General features: G+C 47.2%; 1 protein-coding gene across 1 annotated transcript; it reads right to left on the bottom strand.

Annotated features, from left to right (window-relative positions):
* Positions 1 to 2,017: 2,017 nt before the first annotated feature.
* OLIG3 (oligodendrocyte transcription factor 3) lies at positions 2,018 to 3,439 on the bottom strand. Its single transcript, XM_030945921.1, has one exon. The coding sequence runs from the start codon at positions 3,199 to 3,201 to the stop codon at positions 2,380 to 2,382; it is 822 nt and encodes a 273-aa protein (XP_030801781.1). The 5' UTR covers positions 3,202 to 3,439; the 3' UTR covers positions 2,018 to 2,379.
* Between the last annotated feature and the right edge of the window lie 11,300 nt (positions 3,440 to 14,739).

A 14,739-nucleotide genomic window follows, 5' to 3' on the forward strand; every position in this document is an offset into this window, starting at 1 on the left:
CAGCCCTCAGTGGGCACCCCATGGGCACCTCCCGGTCGTGCGCCTCCTAAACGGGGAGGGAGGGCTGGAGGGAGGGAGGGAGGGAGGAGGGAGGGAGGAAGGAAGGAAGGAAGGAAGGAAGGAAGGAAGGAAGGAAGGAAGGAAGGAAGGAAGGAAGGAAGGAAGGAAGGAAGGAAGGAAGGAAGGAAGGAAGGAAGGAAGGAAAGTGCAGCATCTCTTGATCATCTTGCTGAATTACTGAATTTACCTCAGACAGGGAGTTTTTTTTACGTGATTTGTTAATTCGTGTTTTCGAGGTAAATACACGTTATTTTCATTTTCAAATGTTTGTGTATGTGTGCTTATGTCTTAACGCTGCAGAATTGCACAGCCCACTCACGGGCGCGGGTCGCCCACAGATGCCTTTCTGAAAGTTGTTTGGCATTTCGGTTTAAATGCCCCATCTATCCATCCATCCATCCATCCATCCATCCATCCATCCATCCATCCATCCATCCATCCATCCATCCATCCATCCATCCATCCATCCATCCATCCATCCATCTTTCCTCTGTCACCGCTCAATTTACGACTCAGGGGGAGTCGCCCTCTCTGGTTTCTCCAGGTCCCTCCCGGCCATCCCCTTTCCCGTGGGGCAGGGGCCGGGGTTGCCCGGGGCTGCAGGAGCGCGCTCCCGAGTGCCGAGCCGCAGGGCACTGGGAGCTGCCTCCCGGCGGGGCAGAACTGCCTTCCCAACTCTGTCCATCCTACCATTTCCCTCCCGAAAAGAAGGGCTGAAAACTGGCTGTCAAAAGAAAAGACAAGTTATTGCCCATAAATTCCCCAGCGCTGCCCGTCCTCCCGCGGCCGGCGCTGGCTGCGGGACTGGCCGTGGGCCACCGCAATTCCTGCCGGCTCCCAGCCCGCTGGAAGCTGCGGGAACCCGCCCGGCAGTTCGCACACACCTGAGGACATCGGGTTCGTGGCTGCTCCCGAGGCAGGGCACACGGCGCTGTGCCAGCCTACTCCAGCGGGGCCCGGGAAGTCCTGGCGAGACCCAAAGCCATCAAATACGCCTCCTTTTCTCAGCTTCCAGACCCGGACAAAGGCGAAACAGGCAGCTTGGAATTAATTTTTTACTTTATTTGGAAATCTCATCCAGAAACACTGGTCAATAATAAATATATCGATAGTTATTATCAAGAATATATAAAAAATAAAGACATGGTGGTGTCTTTGAGGCCCCAACCGAAAACAAACAAACGAATGAAATGAAGAATAACATTATTTCAGACAATGTCCCAGGAAAACACATCGAAAAGGAAATAAACAGCAACAGAGATTCAGATTTAGATATACAAATCACTGATCTGGCAAGAGCTGACCCCGCATGCAAAACCAAACAATAACAATTTTTTTAAAAGAAAACAAAACCAAAAACAAGCAAAACAACATCAACAACAACAAAACCAGCAAACACTAACAAACCCAGAGCCAGCAACAGAAATTTGTACCCCAGACGGCTAAATCAACACACTTCACTGAGAGTAGGAGATGGGAGATTTGGCAAAACAGATCTTCTGGAGGGTTGTGCTGTGTTTTGCACAATTTTCCTCTTTTTTGTTTTATTTGTTTTTCATTTTTCTTCACAGAGGGAAGAATAAAAGCTACCAAAAAAAAAAAAAAAAAAAAAAAAAGAAAAAAAACCACGCATCATAATCAAATCTGTAAAAACAAAACAAACAAAACAAAAAACCACCAAACCACAAAAACCCATAAACTACACTCAAAAACTTCAGTGAATTCTCTCGGAAGTCCCTGTTGCCAGGGGAGCCGCCTGTGGCCGGTCCCCACGGGTGACAAGCTGGGGCGGTAAGCATGCACGCACTCTCTGCTCTACCTTGGGCCGCCACTGCGCTTCCGCAGCCAGGTTTGGAACGGGAAATTTCGGAATTTCGGAGGTGTCGCCGTGCGAAAGGAAAGACAGGAAAAGCCCGGAAAAAAAAAAAAAAAAAAAAAAAGGGAAAAAAGCCCCAAACCGATTTCATCGTCTCTTGGTAGCTGCGAACACTACAATGACAACCATGTCTTTTTTTTTTCCTTTTACATACATTTTAAGGAACCATTTACATTTGATTACCATCAGCGGCATTATTATTATTATTATTATCATTATTATTATTATTATTATCATCATCATTCTTTTTACAACAGGGACTTTTTTTTCCAGTTTAGTTTAATAAGAAAACATGGCCCGGGGAGCCGGTGGAACATTACCTTTGCAAGGTCCTTACTACACTAATCCCGTGTTACAGGGGCCCGGCGGGCGGGGGCGGCGGGGGCAGCTCCGGCCGCAGCCCCCTCTCCGTCCGTGGGAGCGGCCGGGGGAGCCCCGCCGAGTCACTTGAGGAGGTCCTTGGTCTCCCCCGAGATCCTGGCCATGTTGGAGGCGGTGAGGGCCGAGAGGTGGGGCGGGGGAGGCATCTGGCAGATGGTGCAGGGGCACGGCAAGCCAGCCCAGTGCTGGAAGCCGCTGCCGAGCTGCAGGGCGGGGGGTGTCGAGGGGGTCTTGAGCAGGGAGTGTGGAGGCCGGATGGTGCCGATGGCCGGCAGGGAGGCGGAGAGGGAGGAGGAGGTGTTGGCGGAGGACAGGGCACCGCCGAGGATGGGATGCACCTGGTGCACGGTGCCGGCGGCGTGGGGCGGGTGCCCGGCCGAGTGTCCCACCGTGCCGCAGTGAAAGGCCGAGTGGTGTCCCCCGTAGATTTCCCCAACTAGCCTCTTCATCTCCTCCAGGGAGCTGGTGAGCATCAGGATATAGTTTCTGGCTAGCAGGAGGGTGGCGATTTTGGAGAGTTTTCTCACAGAAGGTCCGTGGGCGTAGGGCATCACCTCCCGCAGCCCGTCCATAGCCAGGTTGAGGTCGTGCATCCTCTTACGCTCCCGGCCATTGATCTTCAGCCGCAGCTGCTGCAGGTCCTGCTCCGAAAGCTGCTTCTTGATTTTGTACTTGCTGCCTTCCCCTCCGGCCTTGGAACCGTTCCTGGTGAGGCCTTCCCCAGACATCTTCTGCACCAGATCGTTCTGAGTGGAGGAGACCGAGTTGAGCCGACTGTCTTGGTGGTGGTGATGGTGGTGGTGGTGGTGATGGTCTCTCAGGTACATCTCATCCATGTCTGGCGAGGAAGCTCTGCTGGAGACAGAGCTGGAGTCAGAATTCATTGTATTCAGGCTTCTGAGCAAGAAACTCTTCCCTGCTCTGGAGGTGGCAGAACGAGACAACTCTCCTTCAAAAAGCAACAAAAACAAAACGAAAAGGAAATAAACGGACGGCAGGGTCTGCCAGAGAAGGGCTGGAAATGCTGGAGGAAGAGGGAAAAAGCCCCTCAGCCCTCTCTCTCTCCAATGTCTCCCCTCTCTCTCTCTCTCCACCCGGTTACTCAGCCTGTTTACAGGATGGCTAGTTAGTGTATGCTTGGACTAACCTCAGCTTGAAAAAGAGGGGCTTTTATAGAGCTGCAGCAGAGAGCAGAGACAAAAGGAGCCCTCCTATGTATAATGGTCTAGTTAGGATGACGTGCCATTATTCAGGGCGGTGCGCTTTGACTGTCCCATTTAGCAAGGACCCCTATTCATATTCATTGTGGTGCCACCCGGGACACCTCAGCCACGGACCATCAGGAGTCAAGGAGACACAAAACCCCTCTGATTGACACCGCACACTCATCGCTCCGTGTGCGCGCCTTCTCCTCCCCCTGCCTCCTCATTTCCAATATAAAACCTCATCCCGTCTACAGTAGGGAGGCAGGGGGCTGCGAGGGGCTGCGTGCCTACGAGGGGCCGGCCAGCACACCCCGGTGGCGGGCGGCAGCGGGCAGAACCCGCCCGGGGAAGTCCCTCCGCGAGGGCGGGAGGGCTTGGGGGACGTCGGTCTCCCCCGTCCTACAGCATGCCCGGCTCCAGCCCGGCTCCACGCTTTGTTTGCCTTTCCCTCCCCCTTTCCCTGTCCCCCCCCGGCCGGGGCGTGTGGTGCGGCACCGGCTGGCCCTCGCCTGGGAGGGCTGGCCGCAACTGCCTCGTACCTGGGCAGCCGCTTTGTTTAAATGAGCGATGATGGCTCGGGCATCAGCCGCGGGAAGGTGCGGGCTGGGAAACCCGCCTCCCCCGGGCCGGTGACTCCCTTTAAATAAACGGGGAAAGCCAGGGTGCGGCGGCAGACCGGTGTGCTTGGCGGCGGGAGGGGCGGCCGGCAGCCCCTGGGGCTCCGCTGACCCCGGGCTCCGGCGGGGGCGGCGCGGCGGGGCGGCCGGAGCCGCCGTCGGTGGGACCGAGAGGGACGGGCCGCAGGCAGGCAGGCGGGAAGGGAGCCGGCTCGGGGGGCAGATCTGCAAACATCCCCAGCTCTGCAAACATCCCCAGCTCTGCCAACACCCCCAGGCGTTCGCGCCAGTAAGTAGCTGGGTCCCGGGCAGCGGCCGCAGCCGGCGGTGGAGCGGGGAAGGGAGGAGGGTGCGTGCGGCCGAGCTGGTGGGGGCTCGGCCGGGCAAGGCGGGCGGGGCACCCGCGGCGGGTGTCGCCACCTCAGCTCTCGGCCGAGCCCCGTGTCTGCCTCTGCCCCGGGTGCGGATTGAAGCGGCATGGCCGCCTGCGAGGTCTCTGGGGATGGGGAGGTGGGAATTCCCCTGCGGGAACGGCGGTGGGAGCAGCCTTCGTGCCCGGGGAAGGGCGTGTGGTCCGCCGGATCCTCCCAGCCCCGGCGGTGCGTACGCGGTGAGCGCGGGGCTGTCAGACAGGACAGGACGGGAGCCCGGAGCTGGTCCTGGTGCTCCCCTCTCTCGGGGGAAACTGACGGGCTGAGAGTCCACTTCCCGAAAGGTGCTTAGGGGCCGGAAGAAATCTTGGCAGGAATTCGTTCCTTCATAGTGTCTATGCCCCGAGGAGGGCGAAGAGTCAGAAAAAGAGGGATATTTTCATCCGACTGAGTTTAACTGTGGTTAATCTGCTGAGCAAAATTGAAGCCTTCTGATTCTAGCGCTGTCAGTAAATCCTGCGGTGAGAAGGAAAAGAAAAGAAAAGAAAAGAAAAGAAAAGAAAAGAAAAGAAAAGAAAAGAAAAGAAAAGAAAAGAAAAGAAAAGAAAAGAAAAGAAAAGAAAAGAAAAGAAAAGAAAAGAAAAGAAAAGAAAAGAAAAGAAAAGAAAAGAAAAGAAAAGAGAAATATAGTTTAGAAGAATATACCATAAGTAACTGAAGTCGATCTCGGCTTTATCACGCTTCCACCGTGAAAGCCGTAAGCCGCCCTAGACTTTTCCTCAGCGGACAGGTTTGCCGGCCATAAGGCAGGAAACTCGGCCGGGCCCGGAGCCCACAGGGCCGTCCGAGCCCGCAGAGCCGCTCTCCTGGCGGCTCCTGGGGGCTGCCCGCTCCTCCCTGAGTCCTTTTCTCCGGCAGAGCTGGGGTGAAGCAAATGAACAAAAATTGACACGGTGACGGCAACAGAGGCAGAAAACCGCGAAGGATCGGGGGAAAGCCCCAGCCCCGGTTTGGAGGCTGCTCGAGGGGCTGCAGCTGCCACCCTTCGTGCCCGCGCCCGCCGCTCCGGAGCAGACGCGCGTCTTGGTGTGGGAAAGTCCAAGTCCGACGGGGACAGAGAAGAGGAAGGCAAAAAGATGCCGTCGGGGGACAAGCAACAGGAGGGGTCCTGTCCTCACCTCCGGCAGAGAGAGCTGCTCCTGCGAGCCCCGCTCACCTCCGGGCTTGAGTTTCCTCGGGATGCGGCCGGGGACGATGCCGGACTACGGAGCCGCCGGTGCACCGCGGGGCGAGAGGAGAGGGGCGGGAAGAAAAGGTGGACTTGTCACTCGAGGGAATATTACGAACAATTTTCTCTCCCTTTCCCCGCGGATGTCGCTGCTTCCCAGTGCCCCTGTGTCGGCTGTGCGGGCCAGTCCCGCCTGCACTGCCGCAGCATCCCCCTCACGGGACGGGGCGGCTGGACTCGGCTCCACTCGGGGTCGCCTTAGGGCAAAGGAAGGAGTTGGGAAAGACACGCAAGGTTAAATCCCGAGTGCAGGGAGCCTCGCCAGGAAAGTCGTTTCGGAAATTAGTAGCCCGTCTCCAGCACGATTGCTGGTCGTAACACTGCCTGACGCACCCAGCCTTCCTCGCTGCTTTCTTTTGCAGCTCGAAAGAAAAAGATGGATGAGTAAAGGAAAGAGACACAGGAAAAGAGATAAAGGGAGAAAAATAAAGAGAAAGAAAGAGAGAAAGAGAGAAAGAAAGAGAGAGAAAGAGAAAAAGAAAGAAAGAAAAGAGAGAAAGAGAGAAAGAGAGAAAGAAAGAGAGAGAAAGAGAAAAAGAAAGAAAGAAAAGAGAGAAAGAGAGAAAGAGAGAAAGAAAGAGAGAGAAAGAGAAAAAGAAAGAAAGAAAAGAGAGAAAGAGAGAAAGAGAGAGAAAGAGAAAAAGAAAGAAAGAAAAGAGAGAAAGAGAGAAAGAGAGAAAAAAAGAGAGAGAAAGAAAAAAAGAAAGAAAGAAAAGAGAGAAAGAGAGAAAGAGAGAGAAAGAGAAAAAGAAAGAAAGAAAAGAGAGAAAGAGAGAAAGAGAGAAAGAAAGAGAGAGAAAGAGAAAAAGAAAGAAAGAAAAGAGAGAAAGAGAGAAAGAGAGAGAAAGAGAAAAAGAAAGAAAGAAAAGAGAGAAAGAGAGAAAGAGAGAGAAAGAGAAAAAGAAAGAAAGAAAAGAGAGAAAGAGAGAAAGAGAGAAAGAAAGAGAGAGAAAGAGAAAAAGAAAGAAAGAAAAGAGAGAAAGAGAGAAAGAGAGAGAAAGAGAAAAAGAAAGAAAGAAAAGAGAGAAAGAGAGAAAGAGAGAAAGAAAGAGAGAAAGAGAAAAAAGAAAAGAAAAGAGAGAAAGAGAGAAAGAGAGAGAAAGAGAAAAGAAAGAAAGAAGAGAGAGAAAGAGAGAGAAAGAAAGAAAGAAAAGGAAGGAGGAAAGAAAAGAACGAAAAGAAAGAAAGAAAAGAAAGAAAAGAAAGAAAGAAAGAAAGAAAGAAAGAAAGAAAGAAAGAAAGAAAGAAAGAAAGAAAGAAAGAAAGAAAGAAAGAAAGAAAGAAAGAAAGAAAGAAAGAAAGAAAGAAAGAAAGAAAGAAAGAAAGAAAGAAAGAAAGAAAGAGGGAAGGAAGGTAGGAAAGAAGGAAAAAATAAAGGCACGGCAGAGCAGCGCGTGGAAACTGTCACTCGTGGGCGCAGCTAAGTGGGAGAAGACCCTCTGGGACACTTTTCTGGCTGAGCCGGCGGAGAGCGGCAGGGCCGCCCCGTCCCGTCCCGTCCCGGTGGCGGGCGGGGGTCGGAGCTGCTCCGGGGTGCGCTGGCTGCGCTCGCCGCTGTCGCTCCGCGCCGGACAAATGCCCGCCATCCCCCGGCCAGGGACATCCGGGATAGGGCTGAGGAGAAGTCGCAGTTCAGTCAACAGCGAAACTGCCCCCGACGGCACAGCAACGAAATTAACCCCCAGGAGTCAGAAAACCAAATGTTTCACTATTTGGTGAGGGTAGAAAATACGGCGAGGTAGTAGCTATATTAAATTAACGTGCTCTATACCATCTTTTAATTTCTATTTTCATAAAGGCACAGAGATTTGGCGAGGAAGGGAAGGTGTTTTTTCTGGAAAGACAAACTGCTCGAGCAGACTCAGAGCATCAGGTGCAGGAGCATCCCGTCCCGCCAGCGCCGGCACCGAGCCGGACCGTGGGGGACTCAACCCGCTACGTACCCGGCAGCGGCTCACCGGAGGATCTTGGGTTTAGAGGCTACTCCGAATAGAAATTGTGCATTTTCAAACACTGGATTTTAGTTAATGGGTTCACTTAAAGGCAGTGTCCGATTTTGAATTATCATAGAGTTTGGTAGGGAAATTGGATATACTTTGCTCTTGCACAGTGTCACTATGACAGAACATTAAATCTTGTCTCCCCTTGACTTTATTGATCTGGCTGGCAACATAGAATCTAATTAATGATACAAAAACTGCTTACACCAGTGTTATGTGTTTTTCTTTTGGGTTTATTACAAGCCTATTCGTTTTATGGTTTCTTGCTGTTAGTTTTTGCTATCTCTGCTTGGTTTAAATTTATTTTTGACATTTGGCAACCGTGCTTTCAGTATAAAAGTACTTACAACTGTTAGCACTACGAGTAGTTGTTGATACAATTGAAGAAGCCACTATCACTGCATTAAAAGAAAGCTCTCAGCTGGTTCACTGTGAGAGAAGTGCTGCTACAAAGGGGTTGTGCTGCACCACACTGGGTGCTAAAGCTGAAATTTGGTTGTCCCTAAGCAGCGCACATTTTATTTTAGAGAGGACAGCTGAGATTCCCTAACTGCTTGCTGCTTTTGCTCAAGATGTACTAGTGGATTTCATTTAGATTGACAGTATAATTCAGATTGATAGCATCTTGTCATCTGACACTTTGACATCGCCAAAGTGAATAAGCTGAAAAAATGTTTGAGTTCTTGTGTTTATCACGAATTTGCTTTCTGGTAGCAGAGCAATATGAGGGCACTGCCTGGGAAAGGAAAAGAAGGCTGTCCTGGCTGCTGTAGTCAAATTCTGCAGAGAGATAGACCCAGAGATAAAATTCTTCTGCCTGGATAGAGAAAAATTCTTTTCTATTCATATAGTTTTAAATTCGTTGACAACAAGGGGTCAGAACAAATTCTTCCCCCCTCTTTAATTATGAAACTGGAGCACTTACTGATATCTTGAAAGTACTCTGCAGAAGACAGCAGGATTAGGTCCATACAAGGCACTGCTTCTGGAAATAATTTAAACTTAAAGAAAATAACTGAGAGACATTCCAGTGCAGTTAGGCAAGGATGACATTTTTTCTTCTGTATTTAAATACTGATTTGCAAAACTTCTGGAAAAAATACGCACAAAACCTTAGTAATAAAATCTAAAAAGTCAAAGTCTAACTCATTAGAGACGTGCAAATTGTTAATCCTCTGATATATGACATTTTCTACTAAAAGTATGAAATTAGTTTCCATAAATAATAAAAAACACTTAATCAACAGTTTACATGTAATTCCTTTTTTTTCCCTGTAGTGACTGCACCTGAAACCTGCATTCTACAAAGAGAAAAGATTATAGAAAATCAGTTTGAATGTTTCTTCACCTATCAGACATGCCACAGTAATAGCCAACAATATCCAATATCTTTGGAATTCCAGAAAAAAATAAAAGGCAGAACAAACCTGTCAGTATTATTGATTATGCATCCACTAAATAGTTCAATTTTAGCTGGTTGGTAAAACTTGTATTCTCTCCAAAACACATCCACAGAGCTGAGACTGTGATACATGTTTCCCATATGTAGTGCTCAGACAGTGGTACACACTTCAGGAATGTCGAATGGGCTAAACCTGACAGCCCTGGCAAAAAAACTTGTCACATTGTTTAGAATCACATCTGGCTTGACACAGTGTTGAAGGATAATAATTCTGCTCAAAGGCCTGTATTTATTTTCACCTTTATGTTCTGGCCCATATTCACACCTAAAATACTAACATTCTCAAATGAGCAAGTTTTCTTTTTATTTCTGCTCTTCCATGTAATTTGCAGTTATTTGCATTCTTATTACTATGAACTTTCTGCATCTCTTATGCTTGTTACTGAAACTCACACAATGACTTTTAAGGAGTCTCTCCCTCACTGCTTTAGATAGTTGATGATTATTATGTTGTTCTTTAAGTCATACAGGGTATTTAAATGTCAGCTGTAAACAGGGTGGGAGATGGATACAAAGTACAGGAGAGCTGCCCTCATGCTCCCCCCCAATCCTCCCCATCAGAAACCCCAGATGCGCTGAGGTTAAATAAGCTTCTCAAATATTTAGAGTTATCTCAGTGTGAAAGCATTGGTGTTCTAACCAATAACAATTAAAATGTTTTACTATTTCAGAAACAAGTGTAATGCAATTTTGCTTTCATAGCTATAGTGAAAACAAATAAAGTCATAGAAATTATTGAATAATTTTTCCACTACACATTCAAAAGCTTGGAAGACTCACTAAAGAGAAAGAAAAAAATCCTTGTCTCATTTTGTATCTCAATTTTAAACAATACATGTTTCCAGTGAATATTTACAGGTTGATAATAGGCTAGTACAAATTCTAGAAGACACAACAAAAATTATCTGCAGTCTATTCACAAACCTTTGCCATGTCTCAGTGTTTGGGGATGGGCGTGTGGACTGCCTTCAGCACCCTTGAATAGAAGTCTATTGTGTGGGCTTGTTCCATTGGGATCAATGGGACAACATGTGCAGTGAGATGCTAATGAATGCCAGAAACGATGGTAAAATCTGGCCTGGCTAAGGCATAAGGCTGTTTTTATAAATCACTGCTGAGTACCTTACTATACTTCTTTCAGCTAGGCTGCTGAAACTTCAAATATTCAGGGAGACTTTACTATATAAGTTTTTTGCATCATTTAAATCACATTTTCCCACCCTTACAATGTGAATAATTCTCCATTCCTATGTTGTTTAAAGTTGCAGATGAAGGCAGTCCCTTTTCAGTGACAATTGCACTGTTAATGTAAATGTGATTCCAGAAATGGAGAATAAAATACACTGGAGAAAAATAACATCAAACACAAGTATAAAAGAGAAGAATGATGGTCAGAAAGCAGGCTCACGGGAGAGGATAGTGTTGCTGGCATGTAGCCTGATGGTCATTGCCCCACTGCACCTGCAGAACTCCACATCAGAAATGTTCATGTCCCACATGAGGGGGTGACAGCCCTAGCCCATCTCAGAGAAGCCCCCAGGCAGCAGTGCCACTGCAGGGACAGTTGTGCCTGGTGAGTGCCCCCAGGCACAGGGATGCAGTGCTGGAGGAGACGGATGCTTTTCTTGGTCCTCTCTTCAGCCTGGGCTGGGACATAGCATGTGCCATTTGAATGGAAAACCCACAAACCTATGGATAAAGCATTGGGAGCCTGTAATTCTTGGCAGCTTGGAGCAGGCTTAGAAGTGCTCAGACACAATAGTATTTGGGATCATAAAAGTCCCACCTCTGTCTCTTAAAAGAGAGAGAGGGGGAGAGAAGACAAGGTCCACCAACACCATCTTTTCTCAACAGCTTATGGCAGAGGTTAATAATTAACTATTGAAACACTGACAAACTGTGGTTGTTTGTTTGCTTATTATGAGTCCTGTCAGGGCCAGAACCAAACCTTACTGAAGCTGACTGATGCCTCCTGGTTTCAATAGACTCAGAGGTCAGGCCCCTTAAATTCAAATCACCAGTGCTGTTCCTTGCAATAAAGAGCCAGTGAGCACTTTGAGGAAGCGCTTAATTACTCCAATGAGATCATTTAGTTTTTAAACAAAAATGCTTTAATTGAGGGAAGACCCTTTCATATTTGTTTCCCAAGAAGGAAATTGATTAGTAAAATGTTAATAATGAGATTTTAAGAGAGTTCATGCCAGCCATAGACACCAAGCTCAGCTAAGGAAGCTCACATTTTCTGTCCAACTGCCAGTGCCAAGCAAAACTGTTTTCAGGGAAGGACCCATGGATGGAGTGCAGGTCATCTTCTCTAGTTTGCCAATACCATTTCTGTTAAAATTTTGCCTGTTGTTATTTTGCACCCAAAGCAAGGGTGGGTGCCCAGTAGCAGCAATTTCATGTATCCAGATCAAGCCCAAAGCCATCATCTCTTTGTCAGGAAGACACTTCCTTGCAGAGGTGCTTAGCTGGGTCCCTGAGAAAACACAGCCTTCATATGGAACTCAGTAGTTTCAGACACTGCCAGCAAATTTAATTTAGAGAAGAAATACATGGGACATGAGAGATTCCTTGGTGGAAGCTAGTGACCCTAGTACTCTGCCTGGCTGTCAGAAATACTTCTGACTGGGAGCGTGGGATGGAACAGGACCTCGGGAGCTACAGCTTCTTCTCAGCCATTTTGTACACAGCAAAACAAACAGCTGGCATTGCTTTTTCTTTCAGGTATTTTGTATACTCATGGAGGTGGGAGTTCTAAGGTTCTTCCAGACACAAAGAATATATTTCTGGAGTGGGATGACACACATAATCTAGTCTTGCTATCTGTAGTATGGCAAGAACAACTGACCCAAAAAATATGGATACACTGAGATGTGTAAAACTTTCATTATGAGAAATACCATGTAAATAGCATAGAAAAATAGATAGATAAGACTATGCAACAAAAATCAGAACTATAAAGGATAAAGAAGCAAGAAATAATATGTATTTTTAATTTTATAGCTCTGCATGACTGATGATAACAGATGCAGTGGGAAGTAATTATTCTCATCACTTCTGAAAATAAAATTCAGTTTAAAATTACTCTGTATGTTAGTTGTTTTCTCATCAGCTTTGTTACTAAGAGAACCTCTTCTCCACAGCTGGCCAGCACCCATAATGAATAATCAGCATGTTGCAGCTCAAGATTTTGCAGATATCTCTACCTTTTCCCTAAACTGTAGAGGCCCAGTCTTGCATCGTTACTGTCTGTGAGCTATTCAGAGCTCCCTGAAGATTTGGGGAGCATGTACAGGTCTGATAACCTCCCTGGTTTTCAATATTTTAAGGATTCCCATCTATCTGAAGTCTTCTAGAGTCCTTTTTACACTGAAAAATTTAGTGACTTCCCAAGACCACTAGAAACCACATACTTAATTCCTTTGATCTGGATATTCATGGCACCCTTTCCCATGTATTTTTATTGAAATAAGACTTGGAGTTGCAAAAATAGCAAGCTAACAAAATATCAACTCAAACTTGGTGCATTTTACTAATGAGAAAAAAGACCCGCTGGATTTTCTACTGCCTTACTCTGATATTCCTAAATTCATATTAAATATATTGACTTCAATTACTATTCAGTCAGGACTCTGTGCTTTTTAAAGATAAAAGTAAATGGAAATAACTAAGAGATCATCTTTGCTATTTTAGCAACATTTCAGTTTTCTTCAGCCTATTTAATATACTCTGAAATTTAATTTCTGGGCTGAAAATTGTAAAACAAATACATACTTATTGGAAATTTTAAAAAATCACTGAAAGGACATTCTTCAGGGTATAGAAAGTTTTTTTGCCTGTTTGCATGATTTTTTAATCTGGTTGTATATGGCTGTGTCCCTCATAAGTCAAACAATATAGTATTCCACAGGAGCTTTTATCCTAGTGAGCAGAAAGTGAGCAGAAAGACTGAACAAAAGAGTTAATTAATTAATTAATTGATGAATGTATTTAAATAAGGCTCCACCTGCTCTGCTTCAAAAATCTCTCACTATACTACAGAGAGGTTTGTTACACTGATTAATATCAAAGCCTTCCTCTTGATTTTTGAACAAGATGATTTGTACTTGGAGTGACTGCCAAAATTCAAGATATGCAACATAAATTCTGCCTTTGCTGATGTGCGTAATATCAGGAAATTGCAACCTAAAGGCAACAAGGAAGGGAGTCTATCCAAAATGAAATGGGGGAAAGTACATTTTCCCACTGCTTTTTCAGAAATACCTAATGCACTTGTTTCGTCTTAAGGATTTGCCTCTCTAGTATGAATGGTTCACTAACATGAAGAATTTAACTTAATGTGAACAAAGGCACTCTTTTAGGAGGTTTTTTTTGCCTTTTTACTCTCAACCCAGAGATGCTTTCTTGTCTTACATCAAGAGACAAGATGTATGGTAACAAACTGTACGGGACAGGACCCTGGTTTGCCTGCCAGACACCAGCAGAATTTGCCAAAAGTTTGCAGAAGGGCTGCTCTAAAATAGAGAATGGTGAAAGCCGCCCTAGTTTAGCTCCTTATTGGGGCTGTAGCAGAGCCCCACTGGTGGCACTGAAGAGAAGGAGCTGGTGGCTAAGGGGTGTTGGATTAAGAGGGGTGGGGGTGGGATTTGTGCATCCCCCCCGTCCCAGACAAAGGTCCCTGTCCCCCGCAGGAAGGTGCTGAAATGCAAAGCAAGCTCCCAGCTCCTTTTCTCTCTCTTGGTGGCATTTGGAAGTGTAAAGCTTTGAATACCAATTGCTTGAACTGGACATATGTGAATCTCTTCTAATCCTACTAATCCCGTCCCCGAGTGCTTCTTTGTATGTGCAGGCAACACACATAGATCTAAGTGAAAGTGGCCGTAATCCTGGAAATGTGGAAAAATGTCCCAGTGTGGGAGTTGGGAGAGGGAAAAGCTCCCCAGCGGAGGGAGCCCGCTGGAAGAGCTTTGTGTTTGTGGGGTGAGCGAGGGGCAGCAGTGGGGGCAGGGGAGACATGAAGGAGAGCTCTCACCTTCTCTGAGCCGTGAGGAGGAAAGCAAACCCACCCAGCGGGAAAGCTCCCTTTGCAAACAGCCATCGCACACTTGAGCAAACCCGCAGAACTGAGACAAAGTTTCCAAACGCTGGGAAATTCACCCACCGGCAGCTTTCAGCAGTGTGAGCTCAGCAGGCCAGGCACTAATGTGCTGACTTCATTATTTCCCGACCTCGCCCCGCTGAATAGCAGATTTGTGGGGGGAACGGTGCACTATCACTCCATCCTTCCCTAGCCACAAAGACAGGGAGAGGACCTGGGATCAGGTACCCAGTCACCAGCCCTGGGTCTGTCTGGGGGGAGGGGGGGAGACCTTCCTAACCTGCGCGGATGTGAGAAGTGGAGAACAGTAACAGGGCAGCAGAGTTGGAGTCAGCTTGCAAGTGACGGGATGTGTTATTAATTCTGCCTCTCTGGAAA

Source organism: Camarhynchus parvulus, chromosome 3, assembly GCF_901933205.1.
Source record: "Camarhynchus parvulus chromosome 3, STF_HiC, whole genome shotgun sequence".
Taxonomy (NCBI): domain Eukaryota; kingdom Metazoa; phylum Chordata; class Aves; order Passeriformes; family Thraupidae; genus Camarhynchus; species Camarhynchus parvulus.

Excerpts from the sequence above, each read along its gene's own strand:
- OLIG3 (XM_030945921.1), bottom strand. The coding sequence starts at position 3,201 with ATGAATTCTGACTCCAGCTCTGTCTCCAGCAGAGCTTCCTCGCCAGAC.